The following is a 27,580-nucleotide window of genomic DNA, read 5'->3' as shown; positions in this document are numbered from 1 at the left end:
TAAAGCAAGCATCACACAATGCTTTAAAATTTTAAAATTCAGGGATAAAAGTTTACATCCAAAAAGATGAATGGAAAATTGTGCTTTCAGACAGTAAAGTTATATATCATACAAGGGGAACCAATTCATCTCACCATCAGATTCTGGGAAAATTAATGTACTCTCTCTCTCTCTCTCTAGATATATATTTATGTGCAGTTCATATCCAGGTCCTGCAAAAATCTAAAACTATGTGCTTCACTTCAAGTAGCAAAGGCACCTGTGTTATTGTCCCTTTTGGAAAATAAGGTGATCTTATGTTCTAGGTTTCCTGATGAAGAATACATTGATTTCTGGATATCTCTCTCCCATCTCTGTGTTGAGTGGCAGCACAAACCACAAGAGAAGGCAGCGCTGTATTCCTGCTTACAGTGGAAGAAGTTGCTCTGCAGGCCGTTTGAAGTGTCGAACTTGTCACAAGGGAAACCGAACTGAACTGTGAAGCAGAGGGATAGTAACAAAAGGCTATTCTGGTGTGAGGATAAAACGGAGTCATTCTAGCTCCACAAGCAGATGTTGCTGCTGGATTGACATGTGGAGCCTGCTCCTGCTGGGGACAGGTAAAGTTTACCATTGGGACAGGCGCAGAGCTCATAGATTGTCTGGCGAGGGGCTGAAGAGCTGGGTGAGGAGGAGGAGGAGAAGGAGGAGGAGGAGGAGGATGAAAAGGACCCCACTGGTAGATTTCCCAGGCGGATTGTATCTGCGTTTAAAAATATCTAAAAGAGGGAGAAAAAAAAGGAATACATAAATTTCTTTCAGCAGTGAGACATATTTTAAAGAAGTGCTTTGAGGCAGCTGTGATTCTTTAAAAGTGTATTTAAAATTTTAGAAATATTTTATTAGAAGTATTATAAAGATATATTAGAAATGACTCTTTTTAGAAATAAAAAAGATGTCAGCATTTATTGTTTTTCATCTCTGTGTAGTCATTTCTGCATTAATAGTCATTATGATGAATTGCAATATATGCAATTACTTCACCGACATGTTTATTCAGGTACAAACATTATTATACAAAAACATTTTGACAATATTCTTGAATAAGTTGAATTTTCACTTGTACATTTTATGATTAACATTTATTCATTTATAACAGCAGCATATACTTGCTCTGGCAGAATTTGTATTTTAAAAGGTGTGAAGTAATATTAAAGCACGTTCCCCAGTGTGCTCCTGTAAGCAGTTGAAAATATGTGCTGAACTGTGCTAAATTGTAGGGGCTTAACAACAGCTACTTCCAGAAAATAATTAAATGAGATTACAAAGACACAGGCACAGAAAAAAAAGAGCTTCTTTGACCTAAATTAAGAGGAGGAAATATTTCAGGTTAAAGTCTTATTAAGAAGGTCATCAAGATATTCCCATTTGTTTTTGAGCATTGAATATGATTAAAAAATATTTGTTTTTTTTAAATCTGCCACTGGAAATAAAACGAGTCGATATGAAACTGTAGATACCAGTAACATTCATGAATCTCTGTTGATTTCTCCAATACTTACATTTGCAGAAAACTACATGTCTTCTACTGGCACAAACAGATGAGTGTCCAGCTGCTCAGAATTTATTTTTTGTTTATGGAAAGAGTAAATAAGAGCTAAGGTAAGATCAGTCATTATCTCAGGAGAAGACTAAGAACTTCTAGAAGACAGGTAACAAATCAAAATGGCCTTAAACTCTGGAAGTGACACTATGAAACTTAGGATAAGGCAAGTTCCTTAAATACTTGTTAGTGTTTTTTATTTGGTATCTAAAATCAACAAACCTGGCATCATTATACCACAGTCTTCACAGTACATGTAAAGAACCTGAAGAAATAGGGAAAGCATTGAGTTGCCCTGAGAATTAAACCTTCTGATCTTGTTTTCATAGTTTCTAGCCACTTTCCCAGGAAAGTAACAATAAACATAGATGTTTATACATTCTATTAAAGAAATGTCTTTTGATGGACATTTCTCATAACCAGTGTGGTTGGGAAGGTGGTGACTTGACTATCCAATCCCTGGTCATTGTTGAGAATCTATAAATACTAGAACCACAAAAATAAATCACTCTCTTTTTCCTATCACACATTGAGCTGTGTCTATGTGAATAATTTCGTGTCCAACAACGACAGCATTGTTTTGTTTTTTCTACAGGAGACAAGTATTATTTTATGATAAAATAAGTGGTATATGGCAGCAAGGCAGTGCAGAAGCACTACTGAGTTCCTGCTGTAGAGAAGGCTGGAACAACAGGCTGGGAAAAAAATAAAGTGTCTGGATAAAATCCCTTACAGGGCTGGATGCATATTCATGTTTCCATCTCCACAACAGAAGGATTGTAAATGACTGGAATTATTGAAAGTAATAGAGTCTGAAAGTAGCCCCAAACACTACAACTCCCCATTACTGTAAGTTCTCCAGTTCCCACAGATATATACTGTCATAGGAGGAAATACTAAAAGGGACAGAAAGGGAGAACCTCAGAGGCAAAGGTGACATCTGCATGTCACAATGCCTGCTTTAATTCACATCATTACTGATAGAGGAAGTGATCACTCAAGTAAAATACAGCAAATTATTATCTTTGTTCTGTAATTTATATAACAAAGGAATGATGTATTTAGACACACAAAGACACAATGTTGCTTGGAAAGTCCAGTATTACAGACCTGAGACAGTTAGTAGTCATAACCCCTGAAGAAAGAGTTTTTATGAAAGAAATGTGGATGGTACTGGGAAAAAATGAAATTATGTTCTGCTAGAATTACCACTGGGAAAAAAAAAATTACACAGGTTAAAACATTCAGCTCAGATAAGAGTAAATGTGAAAGTAACTATGGCAAATATAACACAAAAACAAAACAAGAGATACAGAAAAAAGAGTTTAATAATAAACAACATAAACCCTAATCCTAACCATAACCCAAACACTAACCCTAACCCTAACCTTAACCCTAGGGTATGTGGGAAGGAAAAAAAGGACAAAATAATGAATGGAGTGACAAGTAATTAAAAGTATTTTTTCACGTCTCGTATCAAGAAAAAACAAATGGTAAAAGGTTCATTATTAAAGTAGCAACAGTATAAAAATCCAGTAGCATTTAACAATGCAAGGTCTATGTAAGTATATCTTTTGTACTAAATAATGCTCAGCACAGTTCTGTACTGGGAGAAAGATCAAAAATTGATGTCAGAACATGACTGTGATAAAACACTTTCAATTTCAACAGTAACTCAACAGGATATTAAACTGGAGCCAGTAATGTCATATACTTTTAATCAGCAGTTCTTGATAACTTTTAACAAATAGAGCTTAAAAAAAAAATAAATCTGAGTGGCCTTTTGGACTTCTAATACTGACTTTCAGTAAGCCTTGTGTCATGGTTTAACCCCAGCCAGCAGCCATGTGTCACACAGCCACTCACTCCCCCACCAGAAAGATTAGGAAAAGGATTGGAAGGGTAGAAGCTGTAACACTCATGGGTTGAGATAAAGACAATTTAACAGTGAAAGCTATGCAAACAAGCAAAGCAAACTAAGGAATGAATTCACTGTTTCCCATGGGCAGGCAGGTGTTCAGCCAACTCCAGGAGAGCAGGGCCCTATCACACACAACCGTGACTTGGGAATACAAACACCAGCACTTCAAAGGCCCTTCCCCTTATTCCTTCTTCCCCCAGAAGATTTATGTAGTGAGCCTGATGTCATAGAGTATGGAAGGTCTCTTTGGTCAGTTGAGGTCACCTGCCCTGACTGTGTCACCTCCCAGCTTCCCGTGCACCCCCGGTCTCTTCCCCAGTGTCATGGGGTGACTTTACCTTTAAGATAGTTTTGAGAGCTAAGGAAGTTGAAGCTGCTGGTGGCTGATGGGAGTCTTTTCTCCTGACCAATTATCGGTCATTTGTAAGAATTGACAGCAGTTTTAACCATTGAAAAGTGAGATCAACTTGTGAACCCCACCTTAAGATGTAAAGCCGGAGCTCTCTTGCTCTCTTTGTGTTTCCGGCTTCTGAAAAGGTAACAAGGCTCTGTCTCGGCCTCTTCCCCCCCCTCCAGGCCGGACAGGGCCGCAGAGGCCGGGGGGCGGGGGTAGAAACAGAGCCGGCCAGCCTGGTTTAGTTTGTAGTTTCTGCTGCTGAACTGAAACCTGACACCATGAACATCTGCAGATTTTCTAAGACTTTAATTCTTTAACTACCTGGAAAAAACGTACAGATTACTCCTTTTTCCCAGAGAGACAAAGACAATCAACATGAAGAAGACATCATAAAACCACCAACAACAGTGAGAAAAAGAGTTAAGTTTTAGATGGGGAAGAGAGAATAAGGAGATGCTTTAATTAAGCTGAAATATTTTTCTGTTAAAGTTATGGAGATGGACAATAGTGTTTTGAAAAAACTCCTTTAATTCATGACAGAGTAGATTGGGAGGAATGGAGTGTTCAAAGTGTGGATTTTGAGTAAAAAGTAGAGTAATTATGATACAGTGAGGTGCTGGAACAGAGTGAAGCGAAGATTTGAGGCTTTGGGGGCAATGAGAAAACTGTTTTTCAGCGAAGCTCACACAGACAGATGAAGAGGACTTTTGCCTTTGAATAACTCATCCTTAAAAAATGACATCCCTAGACTCGTGGCCCATACACACCTCAGAGTGATGTGAAATGGAAGGAGTGAACTCTGATGACAGGATTTCTGGGCAGCTGGCATCAGAAAAATAGAAAACTATAACAGAAATAGTTTTCTCGTGAGAAACTCCATAGATTAGATTAGAAGATAGATTAGAAGAAGACTTCTGTTTCTCTACAAAGGCTGATGAAAAGACTCTAGCAGGAATTGGGAGTGTTTTAAACACCAAAGTTCCAAAGCTTTTTTGGCTCTATGTTGTCACGTGTACAAGGGAATGGTTGGGTAGTGAGAGATAAAAGGGTTTTCTGGAGGTTTATTCTGGTGTTCTTGTAGTTTTGTTAATAAACTTTTTTTATTTCCTTTTAAGTTTTAAGCCTGTTTTGCTCTTGTTCTAATCCATATCTCACAGCAAGAAGTAAGTAATTTTCTAGTTACTGCTTTAAAACCATGACATTTATTTGGTGCGTTGGCCGGGAAAACGAAATTAGCAAATCTAAACCACTACACCCAGTAGTGGTTTAGGGTATAAACCACATCCACCCAGTATGGCTGGATGAAAAGCAGAAAAGTCCTTGGGTCTGTGTAAGTTCTTCTCAGCAATAACAAGAACATCTATATTATCAACCTTGTGTTCAGCACAAATCCAAACCACAGCCCCATACCAACCACTGGTAACAAAATAAACACTATCCCAGCCAAACCCTGCACACCTCGATATACTTGGAATACCAAAGAAGAAAATAAAAAGACTATTTCCATGGAAGCTGGAGACATTAGAATATTATGTATGCAATAATAAAAAAACACTTCAATATAGAACATATACATGTAACGCAATCCAACAAAATACTAGATGAGCTCTTTATACTTTTGGCAGATTATGTGACTGGCCATTTTAACAGCTTAGTTTCAGTCATGATGGGGAAGAATCATGAGAAATCTGTAGAACAAAATTAAATGGGTTCTAAAAGACGTGTTTTGTTTCAAACAAGAATTAACTCAAAAAATCAGAGGGCCTATGTGTCAGAGATCTGGGAGGAGTTACATCTCTTGAACTTTATTATTTATTTATTTAGTATTCCTTTATTTATTATATTATTTGTTGTGAGCTCAATAATTTTTCTGTTTGTTTACATCAGGACAGCTACACTTCTACAATCTATTATTGCAGGTGTTCAGTAGTGTACTGCTCCAAGACTTTCATCCAGAGCACCTTACTCTGATGTGCATTACAAGACAATGTAGTTAATTTGCTCATTAAATGAAATGATCTTTATAAGCATATCTGTACAGGCTCTTCCACTGGTACCTACAAACTTCACACTGATGTACAACAATCCAGGTTTATCTGGTATCATAATCCTGCGTGGTAGCTAGCGAGTCCCATCCCAGCATGCATCCCAGAACAGCCGGTGAGCCATGTGGATACTAGGGTATGGTGTCTGAGAAAAGCTGAACTGTGATACCACTTGAGAAGGTGATATCTGCTGCAGTGAGTCCAATTTAATCACATCCCTATAGCTACACCCTGGTGAAGCCTGAGATGAAGAGGATTAATAAAGATGGTTTAAAGCCAGTATTAAAATATACCTTGTATATCTGCTGTCAAGGTTATAAATGAAAGACAAAATTTAGAGATGTAACATTGCTATCTATTAGGGTCTATTAGGTAAGCAGGAATTCAAATATACCACCAGTGTATCCCAACACAGTAAGAATTTCAGTGTATATATTTGAGGATATAGGTTTCCTGCCCTCTGATCTGCTGAAAACTGAAATTCATGGCTGAAAAGTCCTCCAACACCAGCAAAACTTAAACTACTTACTGTTTTATGCCTGATGTTATCAAGTGTTTAAAGAGAAGTAAAGAAGTTGCAAGACAAAAAATTAAACAGTGCTGTTTCTAGGGAACACTGTTGCTAGATGACAGTAGATAATGGAAGTGCCTGTGTACATGGTCCTCCTCTTATCTGTTTTGCAGTGAGACATATGAGATAAGCCATTTAACACCTCACATATATCAAGGCAATGTAGGCCAGTCATACTCTTTCTGAGAGTCTCACTCCTCAGCAGATAAATAGGCACAAATAAAATCAAAGCCTTCATCCATTCTTGAATCATTGTAGGAGAATGACTGACAGATTGCAAAATGGAAAAGGCAGCATATACTCAGAGAAATGTTACTTCATGGAGAACAGAATGCTGAGCAGTGTCATTCTCTCTAAATACTTAAGGTTTAGAAATCCCACATCACTACTTTGTCGCATGCATCTTAGTACAGAGAAAAACACATTAGTTCTATAATGTTTAAAAGTAGATCTGATTTCTGACTAATTAAAGTATCAAACTGAATTAGCATGGAGTGTATGTGATAAGAATGGAAAAATGGTCTTTTTATCTACACTTTTAATCTTATATACACTTTTAATTTTATATACACTATATAATCTTTTTATATACACTTTTTGCTAATGAAGGTCTGCCATTCACCTGCTCATCAGACTGTATTGTTAATCTGAACATAGAGAGTGGAAGGGACAGGAAGGCAAGCCAGAAAATACAGATTATCTACAAAAGAAAGAACTGAATTGAAGGAGCAAACTTTCAGTGGGGAATATGTCAGCATGAGGTAAAAAATCAAATACTCGTACAAGCCCTTTAATACAGAGATATGAACCTGTCATGTATAAAATTCTCCAATTGGTCTCAGTCAAGACAGCATATGACAGTTTAAGTTGTACAGCCAAATCAAAAATTTAGGATTTAGGATTATAGACAATGAAGAATTTTCTGTATCCATGTATCCAACACTCTGATAAAACAGGCAATTCTATAGGGTTGCAAAGGCATATTTCAGGTCTAATGTGGATAAGAAATGTCAGGAGACTGGAGGAACTGTGAAAGAAAAGAAGAAAATCCGATAGGTGGGTGTTAATCAACCAGTATAAAAAGACACTGTAGTGATGTCTCACTAAATAAACCTTTTGGATTTCCTTAACTATTCAATTATTCTGAATTACAGAAATGCAAGGTTTTTTCTTAGTCTTTCTGCTATTCTGCCTAGGCTATCAGAAGCATCCTACAAAGAGGATTATATAGATTAGGTCACTAGATTCAACTATGTAATTTTCATATGCTGGTGTGTTTCAATATTCAAGGTTAAGACCAACTATAGGATGAAGTGAAGTACTTTAGTTTGCATGGACCATTTATTCTAATACTTATCTGTGGCTTTCATTAAATCTAAATAATAGTTCTGAGAAAAAGGAACAAAAAGTCATAGTGAAAAATTAAAATATTAGCTTGATAGCATATATACCAGAAAATTTAAGCATATGGTGGCACAATACCTGGAACCATACTGGTCATAACGATTAATAGTTTTGAGGAACAGTTAAACAGTGAAATTAATGTAGTGCCTGAGATGAAACTGAATATACTAAATATTCAGAGAAGACCAAAATATCTAGTACAGACTGTGTATTGAAAAATATTCTCGACAGTACCAGGACCAGTTGACCACAAGACAAATGAGACCTTCAGGCCTAGGGGTGGCCTGGTATGGTGAATGTTCTCTTTCTGAAGATTATACCTGGCATACTTGAGCACAGCCACCCTGGCAGCCTTGCTCCGATTCCCATCTCCATGTCACAACTACTGAAAACTGAAAGGGATTTGAAAAAATAACACATCTATACATTAAAAATAACACTGTACATTAGTGAAGTGTACAGTTAATTCTTGAACTGAAGAATTTATGTTTTGACTCATCAGTACCAAAGAGGTGTTTCTGAGGGTCAGGTTTCATTTTAAGTACAAATTTTTGTAAATTTAATACACAGAAGTATATATTGGTACTTCTGAGTTATAACCCAAATACAATATATGGGTGCCTAGTGAAGAAAAACACTTTCTGGTGTACTTATTCTTTCTGCTATGGAAATAATTTTCAGTCTTTGCAAATTCATTCAGTTGTGGACAGATGTGACTTCTTTGTGTTTTATGTACCATTTCTGTACACAGTCTAGAAAAGAAACTGTACTTGGATTATTTGTGCTTAACTTACAGAGTACAAAAACTTAATTAGCATTCAAATTAGATTAAAAGGTGATGCTAATTTTAAAATATATATATATATCATAAATTATTCATTGTCACTTTTATCTTTCTAATATAATTCCTTATAGTGAAAATTTAGCCATCAGAAAACATTTTAAATATGAGTGTTGTCAGTCAAAATGCTTTGCTTTTGTAGTTTTGTATTTTCGACTGTAAACTGGTAAAGAACCCTGGTTTTTTTTTCTATAAATTAAATTACACATGAATATTTGATTTGAAAGTGAGAGGGCTTTTTAAAAATTATATGCATTTTATTTAACGTATCTGTCAAAAAATCCTAACAGAATTTTTTAAAACTATAATTAAAAAAAATACAGAAAAAATTCCCTTCATTTTCACTACTCTCTCTATCAGTAAGAAGTTAACTGCTTTATACCATGAAAAAGGCTTTGAAAACAAAATTCAGCATATGTATTAGATAATTTTTGGTGAATAAACAGTGGATCTTTGAGCTCTAGAGCCTGCCATTGCTTATTGTCTATTGAACTCAATTCAAGTATACAAACATTCAATTTTTTTTATACATTTAATCTTGGACAAACATAACTTGGTTGAATAAAACTAGTCTATGAAATGTTTTTGTATTTGATCAGCCATTCCTCCATAGTTATAGCAAGCAGCATGTACAACATGGTAATTCCATTTCAGTGTATCTACTTGATTTAAAAAGTCCTTTTTTGTTTCTTTTTTGTTTTCTCTTTCAGAACATAAAAACCATTCACAAAATGTCAGCAAATGCTTTAAAATGGTACTGATATTTGAGCTTACAAGTTAAGATTACTGTAGTTTTATTAAATATTGATAAATCTTAGATATTAATCTCCTGGACTTAGAACTGGATAAGATTATAGATCAAATGTTAATGCTACATGCATTTGTTAGACTCTATAAAATAATATTGTCTGTGTGTTTCAATAAATGCGCTGTGCTAAAACAGTAAATATAAACTTTACCTCTTGTCTGCCACACTGATTTAGAGTAAACTTTTTCTGTTAAAGAATATTGCTCATTTTTAATGTGACAGCTACAAGCCTTACCATAATGAGGGATTAGCCTCATTATGCCAGAAACAAAAAAATATACAAACGATGCTATGACAGAGTGTAATTTGACCAGGAAATACAAGGGCATAAAGAAGTAAATAGGTAAAAGGTCATAGACAAAGTGATTAATATTAATACATTTGTAAAGATGAGAAGCCTCTGTACATCTTTCACCTTTTATTGATTTAATCTTGGTCAGTCAACAGGATGCAAAGTGCAGAGCCTAACTTACATAGAAGCTCCTTGGAAAGACACATAGCAGCTGCTCAAGATTCCTAAGAGCAGAGCCTACTTAGCAGCCTTCTGCTTCAGAGACTGATGCAGCCAATAATACCCCAGAATGTTGTTCAGCCCTTCAGAGGGGCCTCAACAGGCTGGAGAGATGGGCAGAGAGAAATATTCTGAAATTCTACAGAGGCAAGCACAGGCTGGAGGCTGACCTGCTGGAAAACAGCTCTGCAGAGGAGGAGCTGGGAGTCCTTGTGGACAACAACGTGCACATAAGGCAGCAGAGTGTCCTTGTGACCAAAAAAGCCAGTGGAATCCTGGGGTGCATAAGGAAGAGCATTGTTGCCAGCAGGTTGAGGGAGGGGATCCTGGCCCTCTACTCAGCCCTGGTGAGGCACATCAGGAGTGCTGTGTCCAGTTCTGGGCTCCTCAGGGCAAGAGAGACATGGAGCTCCTGGAGCAGGTCCAGTGAAGGGCAAGAGAGATGATTAAGGGATTGGAGCATCTCTCTTGTGAGGAAAGGCTGAGGGAGCTGAGCCTGCTCAGCCTCAAGAACAGACATCTGGGAGAGGCCGCATCAATATCTATGAGTATCTGCACAAAGGGTCTCAGAGAATGGATCTTGTGGTGCCAAGGAACATGTCAAGAGACAAAGGGCCGAAACTCTTTCACAGGAAGTTCCACCTAAATCTGAGAAGGAACTTTACAGTGTGGGTGACTGAGCACCAGCACAGATTGCCCAGAAAAGTTGTGGATTCTCCCTCACTGGAGATATTCAGGAACTATCTGGACACAAGCCTGTGCCATGTGCTCTAGAATGACCCTGCTTTAGAAGCGAAGTGGGACCAGATGACCCATTGTGGTCCTCTTCCAACCTGACCCATTCTGTGATTCTGGATGGTCAAAACTGTTACAATTAGTTGTTAGGCCAGTGAGTGGATACCATCAAATAGACCTTTCAGCTTGCTATCTTTATATGATTACATGTTTCAGGTTCAATTTGAGCATTTTTATATCTAGTAAAATCAAGTATCTACAGAATTAAAAATTGATTTGTACTTTTGCATTATACTTTTATGTGAAGAAGCAGTAGGGAACCAGCAGCCATTGTGCTGAATTTATAGACAAGAAATGGTCTCTTTTTTTCTTATGTGAACTAGTGGATTCAGCTGTAGCCTGGAGCTTCACATTTCACATTCATTGTAAATGATTGCTGTTTTAAACCATTGGTTATGGTTTATTTATAGAATAATACATAGTTCACAATTAAATGCCAAGTTATAATTGAATCAAAGGATTCTGCTGATGCCTTGACTCACAAGGGTGCAGCTCAAGAGCTTTAGAAAGGGCAGCAGAATCTGAATCTAAATTACAGCCCCCAGTATTCAGTCTGGGATCACACATTATAATGTGTAATAGGGCTAAAAGGATTATTATAATACTGCAGTAAATAAAAAGAAAATGTATCAAACAGCAGAATTCAGGATGCTTGCAGAGGCATTCAGTTTGTGATGTGGGAGGCTAAAGATTATACTGAATAGAAATAAAGCTAGAGGAAAAGCATTACATAAACATACATGTTCTTAAAAATATTCTGAAGTTATTCTTAAATAAAAGGAAAATCTATGTTTCATAATCAGTAAATGCATAATGCTCTCTAACATGGGAATAACTGGTTGATTCCATGTGCCACATAGACATTTTCATAGCCATAATAGGGCAATAACTTTGCTAGAGAAAAAAAATACATATTCACATCTTTGATGGGTTTGTGAAATTTTAATACATTAAAAATAAATTTAGCTAACCAGAAGAAAAATAATAAAAAACCTCTTGCATTTCTTTCTAGTACAAATTGTCTCATGAAAATGGTTCACAGATCCAATTCACAAAGACAACGTTAATTTCGTTCTGGAGAAAACCTGACTGATAAGGCATTCAATTCTTAGGCTAAAATGAAGATTATTTTTTAATACAGATACTTTGTCATTTTAAAATGTGTTTTCTTATAAAACATTTAAAGATTTTTTGTTTATACTGTCTGCTAATTTATGGTTTATCTGTTGGGAGGAAAAGTAATCAACATTTTGTTGTGTAGATATTTAATCCATTGGATCTTTACCCTGGTTCCTCACACCAGGCTGTATTTAGTCCGCAGTTCCCTAACGAGGCCACAGTAACTTTGCAGAACAGGTAATGCTGTGGTGCCTGTCATGTGCCTTCCAAAGTGTTACTGCATTTTCCTCTAACCCTCTGCACTGGAAGAGATTTAACAGTGGATTATAAAGGCATTGGTCAGACCTCAGGACAGAATTTCTCTGTGGATTTAGGCTACAGTTCATTTCAGATCTTACTGAAATTGCAAGCATTCAAGACTTTGAACTCTGTCAGATGTATACTTATTGAACAGTTCATTTTGAAAGAGTGGAGAAGGGTTGGTAATTTGTTTTCTGATAATTTTCAATCTAACATGTATGTAGAAAATAATATGCAAAGTCTTACCACATAGAGAAAATATTTATTTTTAATAAGAAGTTCAGAAAAGTCAGCTTTTCACGGGCATTTTTTTACTACTAAACATTTAATACTGAATTGAACTCCAGTTCTGAATTATACATAATATAGGCATTCTATCTTTTCTTGTATTCCCATTGTCAAAGTCCAACTGAAGTCCTAGGACACTATTTCCAAAACTACCTTTCCAACAATGTCTAGTAAATACTGAAGAAAAACAAGAAGTCATTCAGTTAAATCACAGTGTTGATATGAGAAAAAACCTGGTGGATCCACAGACAAAATATTTATATGAAAAGGTGTATGATACGAAACAAAGAGAATATAGAAACTATCTCTGCTTAAAGAATAATGGGAGACTAAGGAAACGTGACAGTCTTTCTGTTGGCTTCTTTTTTTAATGTTAATTTTAAGTTAATTTTTACTTTTCCCCTCAGGCAATATTATGAAGGGAAAGAACAAAGAAATACATTCCATTTGTAAAATTTATGTTAATAAATTTAGGAAACAGTAGATTTGGCCAGGTTGGGATTTGTGAAGGGAAAACAAGACAGGTTACAGGAACCTCTACACTCAAAAATACCCACAGAAAGGACCATAGTGAGGCAGGACAACATTTAAAGAGGATTAGATTTTTTACTTCTATCTCAGCAATGTTAGGAAACAGTGATGTGGTATGTAAAGATGAGAGACTGGGGGAAGAGCTTACTTTTGGAGAAGCTCAAAAATAAGGTGGAGCATGTAGTTTATAAATATTTGAGACTCTAAATTAGGAAAACATAGTGCTTTAATTATGCTGGAAAGGTACTTGCATCAATAAAAAGTGTTATTAAAACAGGCTTTTGATGCAGTATATTGGCCAAGATGTTCCTGTCTGCATTGTAATGCAGAGTGTGCATTCCAGGGAACTATCTGTCACAGATATGAATGTTGGTTCTGTTTGGTTTTGATTATGTTGGATAGTATGCAAAATATCTGGAAACATTTGGTAGAGAAGACAAAATACAAACACAAAAAGCAAAACATTTCTAAAGAGCTCCATTCTCAATGAGATATTTACATCATGGATTTTCAAAAATGCTGTAATGTAGCAAGTCCCTCTGAGAACAATTTGAAAATCTATAAATTTCTCCAAAGTGCCAAGTAGAAATCTGAGAGCTCTTGATAGCCTTTAACAAGTTTTTTGCCTTTTTTTTTTTTAATGTTCTATCATTTTATGACCTGAGAATGAAAGGATTCCCATATGAGCAATACTTCATTCATTTCTGCAATACAGACTGCCACCCCAAGTGACCCCATTTTGAATCATTTTCATTAGTTCACACAGGTTTACACATGAAGAATCTTTACCAAAATCTTTTTATGTCAACCACTTATCACTGATACCTGAAACAAGACACTAGTGAAACAGGAGAGAACATATGATGGAAGTACTCTGTCTCTCTTAGAGAGATAGTAGAAGATTAAGGAGTTACACCACAGGAAGAGGAAATTTGTTAAACCTCTTAATCATGGTTAAATGATGCATTAATTCAATTTAATCCAAACTTCTCTATCTTATTTTGACAGATTAATCCAAATTAATTTTTTTACCAGTATCATTTAACTGACTCTTCCATGGAAGCTTTTTCTTTGACTCTTAATTTACAAGTAATTCCTATCTGTATTAATTTAACCAAGTGTTTTTCAGTGTGAATGAAACTTAGGGATTCAAATATTTGTAAAAAAGGATGTAAATATTAATAGTTGAACACGGTAAACCAAAATTACTTGAACAAAGGCAAATGCAGGACACTTTTTGTGTTGCTTACCCTGCTGCTGAATAAACCCTCTTCACATTGTTTGTGTTATGCTGGGCAGAGCTGTAGAACATTTCTCTGCTGGCTGGACTTACCTCCCCTTCTGTGGACTGTAAGTGCAGTTCTTTCCTACAGGTAGCCTTTAAGTCTCCTGCAGCTGCGTTGACTTGCACTCCCCTGGGTGCTTCCATCACCAAAGATCTAGTAGGAGATTCAAGTCTGAAAGCCAAAAACAATCACTGAGAAAAAAAGCACTGAATTGAACCACCAAAAACTTCCCAGCCTCAAAACTCACGATGCAGGTAGATACTAACATATTTTGAAAGGTAACAAGGGAAAACCAGATTCTACATGTGATTCTATGACTGTCTTTTATGACAGAGAGAAAGAAAAAGGTTAAGCATTTTAGGACTTACTGATATAAACTTATCTGTTTAGTGATGCTTTCTGGCACTAGCACTTAATGCATCCAACTGTACTAACACTGAAATATAGGTACTTAAGAATCTTCACATCTCAATTAATGCTTCTGTAATTACAGTTTAATGCTACAATCTTCTTAGTGACTGATGAAAAATGCTTTACAAAATAAAGAGAAAACAAAACCTTTAAATGTTTTAAATGATTTGAAACTAGTTAAAATGACGTTGCCTTGACAGACTCATTCATGTTCTGGGTATGTTTAGCAGCTTCATGTATGAAGAGAGGGAAAGAAAATCAGTTATGTTGCTATTGTTTGGGGGCAGCTGTATGTTTTTCTTTTTGTTCTCCAGAATACTCATTATGCTCATATAACCCTGTTAGAGTAGGGTTAAGACACATCACTGCTTCTTGGTATCTTTACTCAAAGCAATTCTTTTTCTACTGTCAGTCTTTCTGCTTCCCTATGCTCAAGATCCTTCATCAGCCTTGATGCAGAAGTATGATACTTTCTTAGCTGTGCTTTCTCATAGTATTGTAGAGGTTTCTCTTGAAAGGGAAGTATTAATGCAAAGACTTTTTAGAAAACATGCTCACGTGCTGAATAGGGAAAATGACAGGATGAAAACTGTATTGAAGTAGGAAACAGTAATTCAGATTCTAATTCTGTTGAGTTGTAAACTTATTGCATAGCACTATGAGGGGGAGAGACAAAATTTTTGATCTATTTATTACTTAGTATTATAATGGCAGGACACAATTCCACTTTACCTGAACAAGGGCTTTTCCTAAGATGAAATATGTTAATGATAAAAATGTCTAGACTGAGCAGCTTGAAGGAAAGACTGTATTTCCCTCTTCAGCAAAGTATTAGGGTCATAGCTATCCAAAAATATAATGAGGTACTAGATGTATAATGGAGAGAGAAGTTTGACAGAGAATTTGGTGGAGAAAAGCCAGATGAAGTCTGTCAAGAAATGGAACAAGAGCATTTCAAAGTATTTCAACTATTGCATTTTTGAAGTACAGAGAACAGTATGGGATTACCATTTTAAAACCAAAGTGCCACATTTACATGCAAAGAAAGTCACTGAGATAGTTTCTGTGAAACATTTCTGTTTGTTGCATGTCACTGACACTCAACAGGGAAAGGAAGAAATGAAAAAAAAAAAGGAAAAGATAAGCATTTATTCGGCAAACAAAATGAAGCTATTAAAAGCAGGTATCCAGATAGATAAAAATACAATTTATAGATACTGACATAAAAAAAAAGAAAAAATACATGGGATACGTATAGATAGGATCAATAGAAGAATATCTATGTCTGCTGCTGCTTGGCTATTTTTTCTTTCTTTGATGCTTTGTAAGGAGAAGTTGATAGAAGGTTCTGCAGTTCTTTGTACTGAGGAAGAATCTAAATATCATGAATTATTTAATGACATACACAAGTGCTTTTCAGGTGGTGGTTTGTGAACTTTTGATGGCTACAGGTCAGCAGAAAAAGAACTTCCAAAATATTCTATGAATTATGTAAATTATAAAGCTCAGAAATGAGGTTTCTGAGAGTACTCCATTGCCCTAATGAGGTTTTACCTTGAAGTTAAAAGGAAACTGAATGGTATAAATGTTAAATAATTTTATCCTTCCATTCCATACTTTTCAGCAGCTTATCATTGTGATTTATAACCTACTTTACAGGAATATTAACATTTCTCCGTGGTTTCAGATGACATAATCATAAAGACAAAAGTGTTAGCTACATTTATTGCATTGAATTCATGTGTCTTAGCCAAGTTGCAAATATTTCTGGTTTCATAACATCCAAATCCCTCAGACCTAAGTAAAACTTTTTAGCATGTGGACATTTAAAATCTGTTTAGAAACATCAATCAAGAAACTCTGGTTTTCTTGGAATAATAAACTTTTACCTTTTAAAAAGAAAGAACTTTTTGACAGTATAGCTTAGAGTTGTTTAGTCTAGTTCCATTACAGCTTTTCATGAAGTACATTAGCATAAATAACTATATGTTTGTCTAAAAAGAAGATATTTGGGCAATTAATTTCTAAATTTGAAAAGTTGATAATATCAGCCTTCTCCACACCTTGGAGAAGAATTTGTTTTTTTAGACTATAGAGATTCTTAGCAGTCTTTGGAAATCAAATAATGTGGTAGAAATGTCAAGGAATGACTGATGAGCATCAAAGTAGATTTTAAAACCCCACCCAACTATTAGTAAAATTGAATGCCTAAATCTGTTTTACAGTTCTATTTTAGTTTTCTTATTGTTATTCTTTGGCTGTTCCACGTCTGAAAAGAAACTGCAGCATACTACTGCAAATGCAAAAGATTATAGATTATTTCCTCAATGTTTTGAGATAAATTAGGTTTTATATGCAGCTTCTTTATAATATTTTTTCTTTGCCATATTTCTGATATCTTTAATCTCTACTATAGACTCATTGTAACACTACACATTGTAATGCTCATCCCTCCACGGAAAAGTGTATTATTATAATAGAATATGGAGAATTTGCTTTCCTTTCAGATTTACTGATGGCCTGTCACAGTGGCATTATGAGTGACTCCTATTCATAGAATTAATTTTTCTTTCCCAAACAAAAATCTGCTTTGATGGAGAAGGTAAGTAGTGCTATTATTAGATAGAAAACACAAAACTGTAGTGAAGACTAAAAGGCTTTTAAAAAGAGTTTTTAAATAATATAATTGGTCAATTTGCTATATGTGATGAAACAAGATGGTCTATCCACAGCAGAGAAGGGCTTTTCCTTTTTAATTATCAGTGGTTAACTTGTGAAAAAAAGATAAATTTCATAAGATCAAAGCTGTATGAATTTGAGCTGAAATAATGAAAGAATTATTGCTAGAAAAGGGAAACTTAAAATATCTTTAATATGTTCCTTTGAAGGTATTAAAATATTTCTCATCAGAAATGCAGAAACATTTTTTCTTCATTTTGTATTTTCTGTTTACAAGCTGACCTAGATTTTATTAGAGAAAAATAATTTAAAATATGAACAAAAATAAAAGGTTTCCTATTGGGTTTTAAGCAATATTTTAGATTTATCGCCTGCATATCCCTTATACTCACGTGAGATATAATTTATCTATGTTAATTTTTTTCTGTTGGCTAGCAGAATGTATGTCTTAAATAGAAGGAAATAAAAGATTCCCCTATGCAGAAGAGAATAATTTATTTGCTTTGTGTCTATTTAAGCCATGTATCTAACCCATGCTACTTACTAAAACAGCTGATATAAACCTCTACCAATTTAGAATTCAAGTTCAATTCAAAACAGTGAATTAAAAACACGTCAGCTAGAGATCTCATATGTAGAACAGGTACTCATTTCCCCTTTATTGACATCTTTATATTTGGGGGTCAAGAAATCAACACTTCCCAGTATTTAACTTTTTATACATGATAGGCTTGCCAACATGTTGTGTTTTATTCAGTGAGTATAGGAACCCTGCTAGGGAAAAAAAAAAATAAAAACTGCATATATAAAACCAATGGAAAGTCTACACATTTACTTGGTAAGACTTTAGTAGATTTCCATAGATTTAAATAATTGTGCCACTGATCTTGCTACCTGTAGGTCGAGTTGTGGCGGGGTGTGACTGTGGGTGGGTAAGACATGCAAAGAGGAGAAGGAAGGCAAATGGAAGTGCCAAATCTCTCTATTCCTCTTCCTACTCTTTTATTCTAAACAAGTACCCTCGACCACAAAGCCTCAGAGAATGCAGGATCTTCCTCTCACATGAGTGAAAGAATTTTGTTCCAAATTAGAATTAAGAATTTTTTTCAAAATAATTTTGAAAATGTTGTTTCCCAGAAAACTTCAACAATTCAAAATATGCATTTTTTCCAATTTCTATTATTATGAGAAGACTTGGCTGTCCTGATCCTAAAAGAAAATTATTTCCTGAATACTCCAGTGAGACCAAGTGTCCTTAAAAGAGTCCAATGAACACTTAGGGTGATAGAGAAGATTAGGCTTTCCACTCAGTCCATTTCTTGGGTCAGATGGCAACACAGAGAATAGTCAGCGACTTTTATGATCATGGCAACAAAAAATCTTAGAGGTTTTTATTAAGATATTGTAACTATTCAAACAGTGGATTCCTGAATAGCTACATTTGACATCACAGGGTCAATCATATGAAAATAAAATTATTATTCAATCATTCCAACTTTATTACTTATACTACTTACAAGGTTATACATGCACATTTTACCATATATATATATATATGATCAAAAATATTTTGATACATTTGCATGTATCAAAATATGCACCGCTTCAAGATGCATATGAATAATTTCCAGAATATTTATATTTCTTGAAGCTTGTTGTATTCTGATGCTTTTAACAAATCGCTTATATTTTCAAGATTATTATTATTATTATTATTATTATTATTATTATTATTATTATTATTATTATTATTATTATTGAAAAGAAGGGGTAAATTTGGAGGCAGCCTCAACATTCTTAATATTGTTTACTGATCATCAGGGTTTTTTTGTTAAGAAGCAAAATTCTTATATGTTCATTGGAAACTTTTGTTTACGTGAAAACCTAATCTTTGGCATGATTTGTCTAGTTTTTTGACAATACACACAACTTTTAAGTAACAGAGAGTTAGATAAGTGTTTTTGAAATTAGTACTGGCCTGAACCAGTAAATATTGACCTTTTTTTTCTCCCACTTTCCAACTGTGCAAGTCATGGATTATAAATTTCAACAAAGAGGAAACTTTCATGACTTAAATCAGAATAGCAAAATGCATTCAGTACAGCATTTCATGTTATGTCCATGCTCTGCATGTCACTGACTTTGGCATGTGTCAGCATGCCCTTTTTATAACTTCGAAAATTTTCACTAACCTAGAAATTCACTGGGATCAAAGATGAGTTCTAATTGCCCTGTACATGCCACAGATTTAAATCAAATAGTTTTGTATTGTCATAGCAACACTTGAAACCACTGAATATTTTACTGTTATTTGGCATAGATGATAAATCAGAAAAACAACTTCCCACATAAGAAAATGAAGGATCTCTTCTGAGAATAAAAAAAACTTTTCTTACTGAGAAGGAATAAAAAGGAACAAAAGGTCATTGAGGAATTTTTCAGAAGTGTTGTTTAATGAATCGAAAGAGTGAAGAAGCATCAAGGAAAAGTGAGAAAGACTGGAAAAAGCAAATATTTAACACAAGAGTTTGACTAAATAAGCAGGTGATATGAGGAAGGTTAAAGAGAACTTAATGTATGATTGCTTCTTAGCATGGGTGAAGGCATAGCCAGAATAGCTAAAGACAAGGAAGCTATCAAAACCAGAAGTAATATTGAGAAGAAAACAAATCAAGAACTTAAATGGCATCTCAGGTAGCAAAAAAATCATGCAGTCATAAGTCAACTAAAATCCAAACCTTTAAAAATCAAGAAAATTAGTAGAAATGGAAGGTTTAGAACATGAGCTTTTATTTCTTAGAGAAATACCAAATCATGCTTGACAGTCAAAACTTCCAGGCTGTGAGAAAAAGTTCTGGATATGAGACAATCCAAAACAGTTGCTTAAGGAAAGGTATGGGAAAAAGATTTGTCATAGTCCTGACAACACAGAGCTACCCCATTCTACCCGAAATGTTTTCCTTTGCATTATCTTCCTTTTTTTCATTCTGGCTTGAATCTCTTTCCACACATGCCCTGCCTTTCTGCTAAACATTCCTACATGAAGTTTATTTTCTTTACAGAAATAGCTCCATTACCTGAGTTGTCTTTCAGAATATACTTCCTTAAAATAGAAATCTATCTTGTCAGAAAGAGATTGAAGCAACATGCCCACAGAAAATGCTCAAGTGCTTGTCAAGAGTTAGATCTGAAGATAAAGTGCCTGGGGGAGTCTGAAGAGTCTTAGTTTTGAAAACCATTAGCTTCCTATGATTAGGAAGTAACAGTCCAGACCACCTGTAATTGTCTAATGATATTTTCTATAGTGTTTCTCAAAGGGGTTTTAAGCTGATATAAACAGATATGTTTTAGCTGAGGTAAACTGTGGCATGGCTTGATCCACATTTTGAGAAAACTGCATCTCATGGAAAATCATTCTGCTGGAGATCCTTTGAGAGGTCTACTTCAAACTCTGCAGATTAAGCATAGCAGAGACCTTGGAATATACTTTCCAATGGCCCATATTTGGATTGTATTCAAACATTCCAAGAAGAAAATCAAAAAATCAGTCCATCATAAAAAAAATCAGAAAAGGTTTGGTGAGTTTACTTTCAGTCACTTTTTTAGGACAACTGCCATGTCCAAACAAGCTAGAGAGATATTTTTACTTTCTGTAATACAAAATTGAATAGTGCAACAGAATAGTAGATTGTGAAGAACTCAAATAGCTTTTTTAATTCTAGTGAATTCCATCTTGAGATACAACAAATGATAAAGTGTGATTTGCAGGATATGACATGTAAAATCATTCATTCTTCTCTACGGCTAAAAGCTATCTTTGCACTTCTCTGTATAATTATAGATAGAAGCAATAGGAGCTGTTTGGTGGACTGCAGAACTAATAGTTTCATAACTTCATGTACTCCCTGTAACTTCTGAGCCTCCTTGTTCTTTTATGCAGTCTGTATGGGCTCCAGATCCTTTGTCTGGCTCTGATACGGTGCTTCGATAAGAGCCCCAACCACGCTTCTGCACTCACAACCACAACACTGCTGCGTGTACTCCACACGCTATAACCTTCACCTGACCATGAAGCAAGATGTTTCAGAAGATGAGGGTATTCTGAAGCCATGTGTATATAATAATTAAAGTGACAGCAACTGTGAGCTGAATTTAGACTGTTTCTAGATGGGCACCGGCTTTCAGCAAACACAGAGAGACCTAAAGATCTTCTGCCTTTTATGAAACTGCCTAACTGCTTCACAAACTATGAGAGACATGAGAGGAGAGAATATACAGATACACAGCAAATTTAAGAAGCCTTGTTTTCTTGTGAAAGTACTTAAAATAGCATCACTGAAAATGGAGATACTCCTAGAAAGGGAAAAGGAACAGCTAGAGTGAGGAAAAAATCTCTGTGGACGAATTTAATATAAGGAAAGACTAAAGAAACTAAAGATTGCTCAAATGGAAAAAAAAAAAAAATATCAGTAGCCCTTATTAGTAATGCATTAGTGAGCCTGTTCACTTAGAATCAAAAGAGAGACATGCAATGAAAATATTATGTATGTTACAGCAACATTACTTAATGACATATAGTTCAATTTTTATGGCATATAAGTGGTATATCAAATCATGTTTCATCAGAAAATCCACAGGAAAATGCAGGAATGGTGGTATGGTGAAACAAGACTGTATTTAGAGTCCAAAGCATGTCAGAAATGAGTTCTGGTATCTACTATCTCCTGGGTATGGAGGACTGTTGCTCAACTTCCATTTCAAAAGACAGTGAAACACTTCTACCTGCAGTATCTGTGAAAATGAAAAGCTTGAACAAATTGTGGGTTGTTGTGCCTAGTCCTAGGCCAGACCCATGTGAAATTAGAATTAATTAAGTAGCAGCTTGGATCTGAAAGCAGTGTAAAGGCAACCAGAGCTGAAACAAGCCTTGCAGGAGCCTAGGGCACACAGGAGGGCACCTACTGAAACCTTCAACATCCCCCTCTGGCACTCTGAGCACTCACTGCTTGTGCCTGACATTAGACATGACTGAGCTTCACGTAAGCAAATATCCTCGGCTGCCTTCACAACAACCACAGTGTAAAGTTGCCATGTCTTTCATTAACTCAGCACTGTGCAAATGCTTTCTAGTGCTACAAGCTTTATATGGGTTTTCAGATGAGATTTATAGGGTAATTACTCTCATAATCTTGTGTAGGCTGAGACAGCTGCGCTTGGAGCCCATCTGTGGGTTCCTGAAGCCATGGCATGGCATAATCATAAAGCAAACATAATCATAAGCCCAGCAGAGAAGGATCTGGGGGTGCTGGTGACAGCAGCTGAACATGAGCCAGCAGTGCCCAGGTGGCCAAGAAGGCCAATGGCATCCTGGCCTGTGTCAGCAATAGTGTGGCCAGCAGGAGCAGGGCAGGGATTGTCCTCCTGTACTCGGAACTGGGGAGGCCACACCTCAAATCCTGTGTCCAGTTCTGGGCCCCACACTGCAATAAAGACACTGAGGTGCTGGAGAGAGACCAGAGAAGGGCAGTGGAGCTGGGTAAGGGTCCACAGTGTAAGACACAGGAGTGGCTGAGGGAGCTGAGGTAGTTTAGCCTGGAGAAAAGGAGGCTCCTGTATCCTAAATTACCGTATGGATTTTTCTATCTCTCGTGATTGCAGTATTTTTATCCTTCATATCGTGGTTCCTATTATAGCCTTTTCGCTTTCCAATATCAAATATAATCATCACCACTAAAAACTAAAGCAAATTATTCTTTCAGTTTAAGAGCCATACCCAGCTACCTTTTGTTTCTACTCTGTCCTGTCTGCATAGCAATTACCTTTCATTATTGGCTTTCTTCTCTGTTTACTTCCATATTTTTAAAATTATATATATATAAATAAAAACATATGTATATTTAAAAAGAGAAGATCACATGTATATTTAAAAAGGGAAGCTTAACTTTTGGAAATTTTTCAAATTTCATTATACCCATACTTATTTTTGTATGAATATGTATGTTAAAAATTCTTATTTTCAACATCTAGTGGTAAGACTAAGCAAAAAAGTTTCTGTCAATATACATGTCCAAACAATGAAATAACACAAATATGAAAAAAAAACCCAAACTATAATATGAAAAAAGGGCACTGAAAGTAGAATGTGACATCATTAAAACAGCTTAGGAAGGGAGAAGGGTTTTTATACTCTGCTGCATCTTCTACCTTTTGATGAGGTTTTGTTTAATATTTGATTTCTGGCTAAAAATAGATGAACAGAGTCATGGTGATTTTGTCATTCTCAACCTGCTCAGATAACCAACAAGTTAAGGTCAAAATTTCTGATGTGTTCTCTGGCTCCAGGCTTTTACAAAATATATACTTTGACCTATTAGCAAACCACCTCTTAAATGTCACAAAAGGTGTCTCTTACAAAACATCAGACAACTCTGAGTGAACCAGACCCCCTGTGTAACACAGGAATATTTTTAATTCTTATTAGAGGTAAAGTAGAATCCAACTATCTTGCATGGTGCCTTGCCACTTGATCAATTTTCATCTCATTATTCCCAGCACTAGCTTGCAGGATTAACTGATAGTGGTGTGCAAGGCATGACACAGAAGAGAAAAAAAACTTTTAAATTTGATCTTGCAGTCATCTCCAGAGGACAACAACAAATTAATTCATCCCCTTATTAAGGATTATATTGAGGGCAAAGTTATCTGCATTTAACTACTCTCTGTCTATTTTGTGCATGGATATGGCCTATTAGTGCAGCATATTTTAATGCACTATTGGCCTAAAATCAGTATTTGGGGAATATATTGGCAGTTTAGTTTTCCTAACTGTGTTCTGTGAGAAACAGTAGTGAGAGAACCAGGAAGATTATATTATTAAGATATAATTAATTTTTCTTATTCTAATGCATGATTCTTTTATGCTACTTATCCCAACTAATGAAAGTCATCTTTAATTAGTTTTTGGGACTTGACACAAAAGCTTTTACAAAGATTGTATAATGGCACTGTTTGAAAGCAAAACCTTTCTAGCTATTATTTGAAAATGCAAGAAAGGAGAAAGATGTGACCAAAATTGTTGGACACATAGGAATGAATTCTGCAAGTACTCAACTAAAGTTTATTTTTACACAACACATTTTTAGGAGTAAATGTTACGGGAGCTTCTCTGTGTGAAGGCCTCAAAATCTGGCTATAGAACTAAAAGTGTCTGAGGCAAGGTTTAGGTATTTGGAGCTAATGTGAATCTGACTTTATCTTTTTGTCTCCCTGTCCATGATAGATTAAACTAAAATCCTAGGAAGTACTATGATCCTTGCAGGTATCAAATTCTTAGAGCAAATTTTCTAATTGTGTTTCATTCAGATCAATCAAGGTGATCATTGTTCCATTTTTAAAATTCAGTAGTCAATAATTTTACATATACAAGGCTATGAATAGGTTTCCAGCATTTTTTATTTTGGAGAAAAAGGGAAAAAGAGTCTGACATCTGAGGTTTATTGATTGACATATATACATATTCCAACATGAAACATAAGGGGAGATTCATATTTTAATTATTGATTTAATGTATATGCTATTATCTTTCTGCCCTGTATACAATAATTCTCGTATCTTAATATATTTTTATTTATGCACTGCAATTTGCTGTCAAATTACATTCAAGTGTGTCCAATGAAAAAATGCATAATGTTAATTAAGCAAACTTTCTACTCTCCCATTACTTACCATTAAGTTTTACCATGCAAAGACACAGGCATGCAGCACTCAGAAAAATGTTCTAGGTGATTTTAGGATGCCATTGTTGGACACCTTGGGTAAGTTTAATCTAAAACATTAAAAAGTAATAGGACCCAGACCAGCCCACTGAAATGTCCTAATAGTAACTGCCATCATTTTAAAATTAGTAAATTGACTTGAGAGTTTTTAAAAAGAATATGATGGAGTCCAATTAATATAGAGGAGCACGTGTGTACAAAAACTTGCAGAACTTAATATGGATGGAATATATTAAGAATAAATCACTTACAAGTAAGCTTGACCTAACTCCAAGGGTGTCTGTTTCTTCAATTTTTTGAATAAAAGGTAAGGGTTAAAATCATTATTAATGAGAGGGCAGAAAGTTGAATGCCAAATGTTTACTAATTTAAGTCCATCTTGGAAAATGAACTGAAGTAACAGTGGAGTTGAAAATATTAAGCAACAATAAGAATCATGGGAATGAATAAAGACAAAAGACTGGAGGGGTGAATGTCCCATGTGTGAATTTCAGAAGCAACGTGTGGTGATTTTAGCCTTAGTTAAATTAATCATGCAGACACAGGATTATTTGCTTTACCATACATTTTCAGTCTGTTGATATTATTTAATGATTAGAAAGAAGTAGAGAAAGCAGTGTTTCCACATTCTTTTCAGTGGGACAACTTCCAGTCCCTTACCCAAATTATTGGTCCCTTGAAAAAAGAAAAAGCTCGTTATGTTTCTTCTTTGATTTCTGCTGAACTTCCTCTGATTAGAGATCATATCACTTTGGTGATTGTCACTAATAAATGCTTCAACAATTATTTTCTAAAAAGGGCTGACAGGAGTCATGGAAGGGGACAGAGATTTTTAAGACAGAAATCCAGTGAGCAGGATCCTCTGGAAGAACCCAAAGCGATACATTACTTTAAAACGTTTAGTATAAATAATCAAACACAATCATTCACTTTGCACACTCCATGAACAATGGTCAAACTTGTCCACATGGACAGCTTCCTGCAAATGATTTTACAACACTGTTATTGCTTAATGATCCTAAATGCCTTTGGAAATGTAAGGCTGAGCATTTAACCATGCTTTTCTGTAGCAATTAATCAGAAACACTTCTGAGCAGGTAAGGAGATAGTTATATAATGTTCAAAAATCATAGTAGAATTGAGTCAAAGTCTATACTGTTTCTCACCAGTTCTGCTGGGAGTAATACAAGGAAGGACCTCTGATTTTCTGTGATTCTCATTATAAATCGCAAATTAGTGCTTAGCAGTGCACATACATGCACTTCAAAAAAAAGCTTTCACTGTAAACTTTTTATTAGTTTTATTTTCTATAGATTCCTTAGTAAATTTGAAACTTAATCTTTTACTAGCTACTGATTTCTCCACTTCTTTGACTATGTGCAGAAAAATTTTACATTTAGAAATATAGCCTCACTTGGTAATGAATTTTTGAAAAGTGTGCTTTTGAAAAGCTAAATGAGAAAATCTGGGACTGTTTACTTTTACTTGACCTATATATTCTGCAACAGCTCATAAAAAACCAAACTGGTCTGATGCTATTGAACAAAACTGCACACACTGGACCTTAAAAACACCCGAATATTCCAGTCTCAAGGGAAAATATCTTTCTCAAGAATTCTACTATGGGAGGCAGATCATATATAAAAACCATTGTATTTTAAATTTTGTGTGATAGGAGTTTGTGGGGTTTCTTTGACTGCTTAGAACAAATTGGAGTCTATCAGTGTTTTCATATCTATGAGTCATTTAATAGGCAGTATATATATTACTATACAGATAGTTTTATGTTAATCCAGACTTTTTTTTTTTTTTTTGGAGAATACTTGATTTTAAAACAACTTTTTGAACAACACCTACTTGAGGTCTTGGGAAGGTTCTGCTCTGATATGGGGTGTCTCCACAGAGTGCCCAAACACTGCCCCTTCCGTGCCTAAAATACATAAATAAAATACAGTACAATTACTTTGGAAAATAAAAACACAATGAAATATATGACCACAAATTGACACTATTAAGAAAAAATGTCTGATTAAATCCTTTATTAATAACTATAAATGTTTACATTTACATTTTCCTTTCTATATCAAAATGTGGACCAACATCCTATGAAACTCTGGATTTCTGTTTTTTCACATACAAATCTGAAACACCTATAGATCCAAATTTTTTAGCAATGGTTTGCCTGAATGCATATCTCTACATTTTACAGAGAATGGAAATAATATCATAGATTTGTGTGGCAAAAACACAGTAGAGAAATATCTGCTACAGCCTACATTCTGGTTATTTTGCATACTTAAGTTGAGATGCCAAGCT

General features: G+C 35.2%; 1 protein-coding gene across 1 annotated transcript in view; it reads right to left on the bottom strand.

Annotated features, from left to right (window-relative positions):
* Positions 1 to 536: 536 nt before the first annotated feature.
* Positions 537 to 27,580, bottom strand: part of SGCZ (sarcoglycan zeta) — a 228,935-nt gene continuing 201,891 nt past the window's right edge. The window contains exons 6-8 of the mRNA XM_058838251.1: positions 27,122 to 27,194; positions 14,447 to 14,570; positions 537 to 758 (exon numbers count right to left, since the gene is read on the bottom strand). Coding sequence (XP_058694234.1) covers positions 537 to 758; positions 14,447 to 14,570; positions 27,122 to 27,194 — 419 coding nt within the window. The remainder of the gene's footprint in view (positions 759 to 14,446; positions 14,571 to 27,121; positions 27,195 to 27,580) is intronic.

Source organism: Poecile atricapillus, chromosome 4 (genome assembly GCF_030490865.1).
Source record: "Poecile atricapillus isolate bPoeAtr1 chromosome 4, bPoeAtr1.hap1, whole genome shotgun sequence".
Classification (NCBI taxonomy): domain Eukaryota; kingdom Metazoa; phylum Chordata; class Aves; order Passeriformes; family Paridae; genus Poecile; species Poecile atricapillus.
This window is presented reverse-complemented; position numbering and strand designations above follow the sequence as displayed.